Source organism: Marmota flaviventris, assembly GCF_047511675.1.
Source record: "Marmota flaviventris isolate mMarFla1 chromosome 5 unlocalized genomic scaffold, mMarFla1.hap1 SUPER_5_unloc_2, whole genome shotgun sequence".
NCBI lineage: Eukaryota > Metazoa > Chordata > Mammalia > Rodentia > Sciuridae > Marmota > Marmota flaviventris.
Genome location: NW_027287680.1, coordinates 985966 through 997791, shown reverse-complemented (window position 1 = coordinate 997791; position 11826 = coordinate 985966). Strand labels below are relative to the sequence as shown.

The 11826-nt window shown below is 38.3% G+C and overlaps 1 protein-coding gene across 1 annotated transcript; it reads left to right on the top strand.

The window, feature by feature from the left end:
- The first annotated feature begins 1634 nt into the window (after positions 1-1634).
- Positions 1635-2567, top strand: LOC139703665 (olfactory receptor 14C36-like). Its single transcript, XM_071607141.1, has one exon. The coding sequence runs from the start codon at positions 1635-1637 to the stop codon at positions 2565-2567; it is 933 nt and encodes a 310-aa protein (XP_071463242.1).
- Positions 2568-11826: the final 9259 nt, after the last annotated feature.

The window sequence follows — 11826 nt, the reverse complement described above, 5'->3', positions numbered from 1 at the left end:
GGTTTGCAGAGGGCTGAGGAGATGAAGATGTAGGTGACTCAGGAGTGAATTGGACTGGACTGCTGTAGAAATGTTGAAACTATGAGCCAAACCTTCCTTTTAGTGTTTACAGCCAGTTTCAGTTTGTGGGATTGTGACATTGATAAGAAAGCAATATTATAGAAGGTGTCACCAAGACTAAGGCAAATTATGTTTTGGACAAAAGACGCTTCAACTTCATGGTGCTGAACATGAAAACAGAACAAGGTAAAGGTAGAAATTTAGGTCAGTGTCAGCTGGGCTGGGACCTAGAGGTTGAAAAGAATTTATGCTGCTCAGTTGGAGAGGAAAGAGCCTCAGGGAGGCTGGGACTGGTCTGGCTGAGGTCGTTTGGCCATAAGACAGCCATGCATGTCCTGGGGGAGCAGCAGAGAGAGTGGGGGACTGCAGGCAAGTCCAAGTGCAGTCAGGTCACCTCAGTTTTCACAACACTGGACCTGTGAGCCTGAGTGGGAAAGTGAATTCTTGAGATGCTTTCCAAATGAGCCCAATTTTTTCTTGTTCATGGAGATATATTCTCCACCATTATGAACAGTTTCCTATATATTAAAAAAAGTAGAAAGTAATTATTATTTGCGTTATTAAGTGTGAATACAATAGCAAAATAATGTGGAAATTATATTCTTGGAATAAATTAAAGGTAAATAAATCTGAGAATATTAAAGAATGCACTATCAGACAGGTGGCCATGCAGGATAAGAGGGAAATGTCGGGGTTTTTAGCCCCCCATTCCCTCCTGACCTGTGGGAGAGATTGGGGGTGCACACCCCGATCAGGACAGGCCAAGAAAGGTAAAGGTTGACTGGCCGCCCACAACCAGCCCTCCCTCTCTGGAGGACAATCAGACATACCAGGGAGAACTGTCAAAGCAGGATCTCCTTTAATGTGAAAACATACACAGCTAATATAATGTACAGGAGCCAATCAGGATAAAGGTCAACAGGTGGGGAGAATTTACATCTACACCCATCCTACAGGCAGTAATATCCATGAGGGCAGAGGGGTTCTGAGCCTATCCTAGAGGTGGTTCCATTCTTCATCCTAACCCAGGGCAATGCCTTCTGGCTAATAGCTAGGTACTCTCTTAGCCACATGTGGCCCCAGGCCTGGGAAGTGGGTGCAGCCAGCAAGTTAAGTTTCCTCTTTTCTGATGCAACATGCCCCAGATTACATTATGCCCTACAGGGAAACCCCTAGAAATTCTTTACACAGGAATCTCAGAAGGTCAGGGGAGGCCTTATGGGGAGCTGTGGACAAGCCCTGCAGGTCAGGTCCAGACCCTGGGCTGCAGACCTCCATACCTGCACTGGGAGGTGCACTCTGCTCAAAATGAGTAAATATATCAGAAAACCAAGAGTGATCTTCCTCTACAGGGAAAGCAATTGCCAAATACATGAAAAATACTATGAAAAAGAATATACAAAGTAATTGCATTTTTTTCAAATCATCAATGGATGTTTTTTAACACATGCTAGACAAGTACTCTATGACTGAGCAACAATACCAGCCCCAAGTAATTGTATTCATCATGTTGTTTTTTTTTCCTTCCTCTCTCTTATCTCTTTATCTTCTCAGACAACCAGAATTTCCAGCAAATGGCCAATGCAACCATGGTAACTGAATTTCTCCTCCTGGGCTCTCCTGAGGGCTGGGATCTGAGTTTCCTCTATTTCACAGTATTCCCAATGACATACCTGGGTACCTTGTTAGGGAACCTTCTCATTGTCACTGTCACCACTGGTGACCTGAACCTGCACACACCCATGTACTTCTTTCTCAGGAATCTGTCCATCTTGGACATGGGCTTCATTTCCATCACTGTCCCCAATGCCTGTGTCAACTCTCTCACTGGCAATAGGGCCATTTCAGTGGCTGGCTGTGCAACACAGATCTTCTTGGTCATTTTTTGTGCATATGTGGAGATGCTATTTCTCACCATCATGGCCTGGGGCCGCTACGTGGCCATCTGCCAGCCCCTCCAGCACCCGCTCATCATGAACCCCAAGTTTTGTGTTCGCCTGGTCCTGGCTTCCCTGCTCAGTGGTCTGCTGTATGCAGGTGTGCACACTGGGAACACATTCCGGCTATCCTTCTGCGAGTCAAACGTGGTCCATCAATTCTTCTGTGATGTCCCCTCTCTGCTGAGGCTGTCCTGCTCAGACATCACCAGTAACCTGGTCCTCCTTCTTGTCTCTGCTGTGCTGATTTGTGGTGGTTGCTTTACATTTATTGCCATGTCATATATTCGCATATTTTCTGCTGTGCTGAAATTTCCCCCTGGGAAGTCAGCGAAGGCCTTCTCCACCTGCACTCCTCACATCCTCGTGTTTTCTGTGTTCCTCAGTTCTGGCACAGCTGTGTACCTGAGGTCCTCAGCAACCTCTGACACCCTCCAGGACATGGTTCTCTCTGCTTTTTACACCATGGTTCCTCCCTTCCTGAATCCTCTCATCTACAGTCTCAGGAACAAGCAGGTAAAGGAAGCTGTGGGGAGAGTAATACAAAGACAGTTATTCTCAGGGAAGTGATAAAGATGCATTTCAGCATCATCCTAATTTGTCTGAGTAAAGTTCAAGATTAGGGCAAATGCTCTTCATATCTGGGTGATACAAGTTAAATTGCCTACTTTAATGTCACTTTGTGTGAATATGGATCCTTTATAAAATGTGTAATTTAATCAATGTGTCTTTTAATGAGTAAATATAATTTATTTGTTGAAATCATTTGTGGAGGCATACATTAAAGATTCATCAAATACATTGCAGTACCTGTATCAAGTATTGTCACAGAGGAAAACTTACCAATCAAATCTGAAGAAAACTTACACTCACATAATATGCTATTATTCAGAGAAGTGTCAAGCAAAATTCTAAGCACTGTGGTACCTAACTGTATCAATTTAACTACTTTGAATATATGCAATAATTCAATACTAAAGGGGTTATAACCAATCTATTTGGAACATGAGAAGAGTAATTCCTTGTCCATGAATAAACAGAGAGCCCTGTTTACCACACCCTGTGTTCCAACAGTCAAATCCATCCACTAGAAAGAGCACCTAGTGCTTTCCTGGTGGTGGCAGCTGCCAGTCTTTTATTATATCCATGAGTGACTCAGTGTGAGGGACAAAGCATGCAGCATGAATTGCAGGTCAGCTCTATGGTTTACCTCCCACACATCTTACTTCTGTGACATCTATGCTAATGTGCCATTATGCTAATGACCATTATTTCTTGGCCTAAATTTCTGATTGGGTCAACTATAAAATTCCCCCCAGTTTACTGTACTTATTTCTTAAAGTACATCTGTCTGTACTTGTTCCCTGAAACCTTATGGAAGTGTATTTGCTCTGATGATGATGATGATGATGATGATGATGATGATGATGATGATTATTCGTTTTAACCAAAGATTGTACTTAAGGTCTCATACCCAGTCCTTTTTTGGGGTTTTACTTACAATGGGGTCTTGCTAAGTGGTTTCAGATCTTGCTCCCTTGTTAATGCTGTCTTGGAACCTCTGATCCTCCTGCCTTAGCCTCCTGAGGCACTATGATTGCAGGCTTGCACCACCACACCTGTCTTGTGGCACTCTTTCATCACCTCCCACAAGTTATTTCTCCCCAAGTATTCTAGTGCCCTCACTGGCATATACTTTGAAATTATCAATAATAAATGACATATGCTGAAGGACAATTTTATTTAGGTTTACTTATATAACACAGTGAGAAAAAATATTTATATAATATCACATTCAAGATTTTAAATTACAAATTCTGGAAAAAAATTTGTTCACCATTACACTAATATGAATATATGGAGAAATACATAAATGTACTTATTACCTAAGAAAATACAAAATAATAAACATATATGATTAATTGATGAATAGACTTATTAAAGTTTTTAGGCAAGGGAATTCTTGTGGTAGGAGCAGATGAGCACCCCAGCACTGACTGCTGCAGGAAGCCTTGAATTGCTTAACAGGATCCAACCATCCCCACACTGTGTCCCATGGATTTTGGTTCTCACTTCCCCAATGTTCCCTGCTAGAACAGAAAGATCTTCAAAGAACCCCAGATAAATTCTGTACACTCCACCTTTACATGCATTTCATCTACAACTATAGCTTACTGAATCCTAGTGAGTGTTACTGGACATATTACATAGATGAGAGGGCTACTTAAATTAATTTTAAATTTAATGTAAAAAGTTGGAAAGAAATTAAATTATAAACACCAGTTCTTTTTTGTACAGATGGTATTTTTTATTTGTCCTAATTAATCAGTTTCACATGGCAGCAGAAGGCATTTTGAAACATTGAGCATAATTGGAGCACAACTTCTCATCATCTGGCTGTACATGAGGCAGAGTCATGTGTGGTGCAATCACACATGTATATATAATAAAAATGTCCTCATTCCACTGTCTTCCCAGCCCACACTTCCCTACCCTCACTCCCCTCTGTCCAATTTAAAGTTTCTGAATTCTTCTCTAGCCCATCCACCATTACAGATCAGCATCTGTGTATCAGAGAAAACATTGGGCTTTTGGTTTTTAGGAATTGGTGTATTTCCATCAGCATGATATTCTGCAGCTTCGTCCATTCACCTGAAAATGTCATAATTTCATTCTTCTTTAATGCTGAGTAATATTCCCTTTATATATACCATATTTCTTTTATCCATTCATCTGTTGAAGGGCAGTTAGGTTGGTTCCATAGTTCAGCTATTGTGAATTGAGCTGCCAAAAATATTGATGTGGTTGTGTCACAAAGTTTGCTGACATTGTCCTTTGAATATAAACCAAAGAGTGGGATAGCTGGGTCAAGTGGTGGTTTGTAGGAGATTTACATTTGAGATTGGGTCTCTGATAAACTTCATGACTGTGGCACATTTGGTGGTTAGGAAGTTTCTGTGAAAAGGTGCAGAATGCCTGGCTGCTGGAAAACTTCTATGTTATAGACATGGGGATGCCTGACCACTATAGCAATGCTCTTCCCTGAGGGTTTCCATCTTGATCTTAGGCACATAGCTCCTGGGAATAGAAGAATTTCTTGGCTAGATAACTACAATTTTTTATCAAGCATGCTTGTGGGACTGCCCACCTAAGAGTAACTTCAGAAAACAGACTTTCTGGAGAGCTGCACAAAGCTCCTGACATTGCATATTGTAACTATGAAATGTAACTGCAGAATAAGCAATCTTACTGATACTCCAAATAATAATGTGGTTGTGGTACTAACGACCTAATGTAACCTATTGATATAGATAAATGTGGCCACTTGGACAAAGAGTAACTCTTCCACCTTGTTTCTATGTCTCTTTTGAGATTCTTTTCAGTGGTTCCATTCTAAATTTTCTGTGGAATCTCCATACTGTTTTCTAGAGGGTTTGCACCAATTTTCAGTCCCACCTGCAATATATAAGTGCACCTTTTTACCCATCTCCTTGCCAATGCTTATTTGTATTCTTGATAATTGCCATTCTGATTGGAATGAGATAAAATCTTAGAGTAGTTTTAATTTTTTTCTCTAATTGCTACAGATGTTGAACATTTTTCATATATTTGTTGATCAGTTGTATTTCTTCTTCTTGTACAGTGTATGTTCAGTTATTTAGTCCATTGATTAAATGGATTATTTGTGGGTTTCTCCTCTCATTTTTTGAGTTAAGTTTTTTGAGTTCTTTATATATCCTGGAGATTAGCGCTCTACCTGAGTTGAATGTGGTAAAGATTTTCTCTCATTCTGTAGGATGTCTTTTCATGTTATTGTTTATTTCTTTTCTGAGAAAAGAAATAAAGTTTGACTCCATTCTAAAAGTTGGCCCAAATTTTTATCATGTCAGCTTAGCACTGGACTTCCTTAACAAGACTCATAAAGCTCAAGAAGGAAAATTAAGAATCAACAAGTGGCATGTATTCAAACTAAGAAGCAAACAACTGTTCTATTGAAATGTATACCTCTTGATGAAAGATATTGAATATTTAACACCTGTTTTAAGATGTTTTGTATCATAAGATCTGGTAGCAAATATACAAATAAAAGGAAACATTGGTATAAGGACTTTGTGATATCTCAAATTTTGTGTCAAATAACACAAAACCCTCCAGGTGCATGAGAATGGTATAAAATTTCTGCAGAATTGAGCAAAAATATTTTATTTGTGTATTAGTCATGAACAAAGAAATAGATTTTTATAGTAATACAAATTATGTGAAAGATATCTATTGGAAAGAGAGCTCTTCTGAAATATTAACTCTACCCTTTAAGGAAACAATATTTAAGAGTACTTGCTAGAGCCTTTATTGTGATTATGTTTTTTCAGTGCTTTGAGAATCAAAACTTCAGAAGAAAAAAGACTTAGAACAACATATAGTTAGAAATTTGATGAGAGTTTAGCAACCAACAAGAAAATGTAGTAACTTATTCTATAGTGTGTTTTATGGTAATATTCCTGACTGAGACTATTATGCCAGAATATTCAGAATTTTCTAAGTTTTATAAAGACTTTAGAATATTTACATTAATACCAGAGATATATTGCATTGTAAAAAAAAAAAAAGCAGTTGTTTATATTAGTAGAGTTAAAAACCAATTTGGATCAGAGTTTTAAAGGGATTGTTTAAAAAACTAGGGCCAAGGAAGTTGTAATTGTAATAGATACCAGCATGTAAAGACATGCTAAGCAATTCACACAGAGACAGCAGGAAAGTGGCTGAGATCATCTAAGGATATTTTTTCTTTCTTTTTGCAGTACTGGGGATTGAACTGAGGCTCATTCAACCACTGAGGCATATGTTGGAGACAGGGCCTCACTGAGTTGCTTAGTGCCTTGCTGTTGCTGAGACTGCCTTTTTTTAAATTGGTTGTTCAAAACATTACAAAGCTCTTGACATATCATATTTCATACATTAGATTCAAGTTGTTATGAACTCCCAATTTTACCCCAAATGCAGATTGCAGAATCACATCGGTTACACATCCACATTTTTACATAATGCCCTATTAGTAACTGTTGTATTCTGCTACCTTTCCTATCCTCTACTATCCCCCCTCCCCTCCCCTCTTATCTTCTCTCTTGAACTTGCAATTCTCCTGCCTCAGCAGCTGTTGGGATGATATGCATGCACCACAGTGCCTGGTGGTATTTTGTTTTTGTTCAGGTACTTTTGTCACAGCAATGCAAAGCTCACTGAAACAGTTTCTAAACATAATCATAGAGAGTGTAGAGTGTTTACCAGAGAAGTCAAGTACGGCAAAACATAAGATAACCAAACAAATCAGACAAATTATACTAGAGAATAAAAAATATGTCCACAAATAGATATGTTGATTAAAATATTTCTGGCATATGCAAATAATCGTTTGTCCTTAATCTTCCAGAAATGAACAAATGATGCATACTACAAGGTCGACTAATTTCAATGATGTTACGCTCACTTCAGCCAGAATACACATCATATACTGAGTGACTTTATTTATATGAAATTTCACAAATATGTAAATTCAAAGATACAGAATGCATTTAGGGTTTTCCAGTGATTGCAATTAGGGATAATATAGAAAATGTGTGTAATATGTTAGGTGGTCAATTTGAAGTAAAAAGTATTATGGAAAAAGATGTAGCTGGAAATCATACAATTATGCAGTGTGATAACTCACACTGACTTGAGAACCATAAACTGTTACAAAGGTTAATTTTATATCATGTGGATTTCATCTTAATGATATGATTTATTTTGCTGCTGAACTGGAGGTAGTTTTAGATGTTTTCCTCTTACAGGTTGGTACAGCTGTCCACCACACTTAATGTTAACTAATCCATACAAAGACCTACCACTAACTGACACTGAGGTGAAGGAGGGCAGAGATGAAAACACACAGTGAGCACCATCAGTCTCTCCTCAGTGTCATTAGTTTCTCAATAACGACTAAAGTCAATGCCCAGCAGAGGAATTCCCGTGTGTCATCCACTGTCCATGCTGGCACATGGCCAGGTCCTCTCTCCTGGGCTCTGCAGGTTCCACTGCCTGGTGGTGTGCTCAGGCCTCCTGCTGTCTCTGCAGGCTGAGCTCTGGGTTCCCAGGAGCCCTGCTCCCACTGGCTAGGCACCATGCTCACGAAAAGCAGTGGTGACCAAGCTCCCAACATCCTACATGGCAGTGGGCTGACTGGACAGATCCACCCTGGCTGCAGACACAGTGGATGGGAGAAGCCAAGGAGAGATGTGGTTCTGAACCATCATGGAGAATAGGAGACATTCAGTAGTGAGGACTTGGCATTTAGAGTCCAAATGCATCTAAGATTCATAATTATTCTGCTGTGAAAATTGCAATTTCATCCAAAGAGTCAGCTAGCCCAGGAAGGGTTTGGTGAATTCTGAGAAGAACACAGGAAGCACAGAGGTCCTTATAACTGCATTATGGTGTTTGCTGTGATTGCCATGGCTTCAATAGGAACACCGGGACCTTGGGGACATCTGCATGGTGTATGGAAGTAAAGTGTGTAATAGTTCTTTGTGTTGCTTCTTGTTGGTTTAAAATTCTTTTCTTCGGATTACTTTAACTTTTAGTACACTTAGATAACACCCAAAGTAGTTTGCATAGAAATTCCATAGAAGACTAATAAAAATATTCACATTAAGACAACAAGAATAAAATGCAAAACATGGTATAGGATAAAGAGGTAGAGAGGAATGATTTTATATAGCTGATACACATGCACATAAGTCAATAACTGTGGGAAATATATTTAATGTAGTAGGCAAGATTCATTGAAATATTTTGACCATTAATCTCACTCCTTTCTTTTGTTCACAAATACATGTTTTCAATTATTTCTTTGTTTATTTGGTGTCACGGATTGAACCCAGGGCTGCCTAATCATTGAGCAACATCCCAGCCCTTTTGAACATTTATTCTGAGACAGGGTCTTGACAAGTTGCTGAGGCTAGCTTTGAACTTGAAATCTTCCTGTCTCAGCTCCCTGTGCTGCTGGGATTATAGGCATGCACCACCATACCCAAGCTTTCAATTATAGTCTTAATTTTTTATACTAAATATATGTTACATATGACTATGAGGATGTGTGTGTCCAGTGGTATAAATATAAAAATAAAGTTGCGTAACATTTGGAAGCATATTTTTTATTTTCAGAATATATGTACCTCAGCATTTTTAATGACTTATCAGAGACACTAATCAATAATTCCTAATATGGAAAATATAATTTATAAAATAATTTATTCTTGTGTCTTCCAAACCAAATAATATTTGCAGTTTTGAAGTGCTCTTTTTATTTTGTAATTCATTATTTGAAACACTATCAAGAGAAATTAAAAAGAGAAAACTCTCAGCTTTTACCACTTACAGAGAAAGCACCTGGGCAGTCCCTCTTCATGTTCCTGGAGTTAAAAAATGCTAGTTCTCCTCACAAACATTGTGCTGACTCTCACTTTTACCAACCCTTTCTGTTATTTATACCTGCATCTTATTGTCTTTATGAGAGAATTCTCTATAGGCATTTTTGCTCCTTAAATGAGAATGTAGAATTGAATCACACCAAAATATTAAGGCCAATCTGTGCAATCTAAGCCATAATTTTATTTTAAAAATCCAGGTTCAAAAAGTCATCCTATCTTTAGAATCTACTGAAATTATCTGAGGCTCTCTGTAAAAATTAGGCGGTGCTTTGTGCATTTATTTTATTGTATTTTTACATGACTTTGGATTGGTGCTCCATAAATGGAAGTTTTTGAAGATTGATATATAAAAAAAAGAAAGACAAATTCAGAAGAATTTATCAAACCATAGCTAAATCACACAAAGGAGGACATCGAGTAACTTAAGCCTCAAACTGGTTTGTGGAGAATTTGATGAGTTCTATTGGAGAAGGAAAGGCAGTATTTGGCTTAGTGTAGAAAACAATAATAAAGAAAGAAAATGTCTCTGTAGTTTTATGCACTTCTAGATTTGAACCCATGTTGACATCCCATCTGTATGTGACAGGATGTCCTGGGGTGATCAACAGGAGCTCCTAGAGCTCCTGGAATCCAGTTTAAAATGTAAAAAGTCTGGCAGATTTCCTTATTAGTTAGTCTCATCATATATCACATACAGAATCTTTCATATTAATTTGAATTTTTATATATGTACCATATTATGTTTTTTCCTTCACAGTACTCAAATCATGTTTTTTAAAAGACAATCTTTTACTAAAACTCAGTATCTGCAGCAGATTTTGCCATATTATAAACCATTAGTAAATATTTGTCAAGATTGCCTGCTTTGAAAAAAATCTTCTTTCTGCACAGAAGTGGGGCTATGTTATTTCAAATGAACACATACTGTATTTCTTACAGAAGTGAAGAAAGGACATCACTGATTTAGAAGTACTCACTTGTAAATTAGTGGAATCAAGAAACTTAGTTCATATTAGCAGTTAGTCAATTGTGCTACATTGCATTTTTATTAACTACTATGCATGAAGTCACTTACTTGCTACTAAGACAATAAAAAGATGAATGATACAAGGTCCAAAATCAAGGAATTTATACCAGTGATTTGAGTGATTAGTACGCATCGATTTACTAAAAGGTAAAATAACATGTCGACTTCTAACACTAACAGAAAAATATAAGAAAAATTAAAGACTAAGAAAGGGTTTCAGAGAAAAGTTACATTTTAGTCTCTTTAAAGAGCAGTATATACTAATGGGGACAATTAAATCAGTTATGGCTTGGTAGAAAAGGGGCTCTGTCAACAAGTTCCAGGGTATGGTGTGAACAAGAAAGTCACTGAAGTGTGAGTTCAGGTTTGTGTCAGGGAATAATGGGGGATGGGGCTAGCAAAAGATTGCAAGTAGATTAAGTAGGACACCTTAACTTCACCCACACTGTGAAATTAACAATAATGTTCACATGTCTGGCCACCCACCAATGACCTTGGGGAACACATACATTTTCAGAGGAGCCCAGGCAGGCTCAGCAGGAAGGTCTCTTTTCTAAGGGTGAGTGTGGTTACCCTGGCAAGGTGCTGAGATGGACTCAGGTTGCAGAGGGCTGAGGAGATAATGATTTTGGTGACAAAGGATTGAACCAGTCTGAGATGCTGCAGGAGTGCTATAACTATGAGCAAAACATTCCTTGTACGGTATGCAGTCAGTAACTTTCTGTACACTTATGATAACTTTAAGAAGATTGGTATATAAGGGGAGGTATCAAAAAGAAAAGGAACAATGATTGTCTAAACAAAGGAATCTTCAACTTCATGGTGCTGAGCACTGAGTAAAAACATATTAAGGTAAAAAGTAGAAGTTTAGTGGAATGTCAGCCTCTAAAGTCCTTACACTGATCTACTGGAGAGAAAAATAGCCCCTGGGGGAGCTGAAACAGGTCTGGCTAAGCATGTGTGAGTTTTCATGTTCATGATGATAAAGTCTCTGACACCATTCTTACAAAAATATTTATAAATTATAATTTGAATTATTTAGTGTGGATACAAAGGCCAAAAAAGTGGTGAAAATGCATTTATGGAAGACAATGAGGTAATAAAATTACAGAGAATTAAAGAATGCATTGTCACACAGGTGATCAAACAGGAGAGAAGGTGACCAATACTTGCTAGTGCTCTGCTTAAGAGTCTCAGGAGGTCAGAGGAGCCTTGATGGGGAAACTGAAGACAAGCCCTGAAGGCCACACGTAGACCATGGGCTGCAGGCCTCCACACCTGCACTGGGAGATGCACTATGCTTAAAAATGATTAAAAATATCAGAAAAAGAAGAGT

Excerpts from the sequence above, each read along its gene's own strand:
- LOC139703665 (XM_071607141.1), top strand. The coding sequence starts at position 1,635 with ATGGCCAATGCAACCATGGTAACTGAATTTCTCCTCCTGGGCTCTCCT.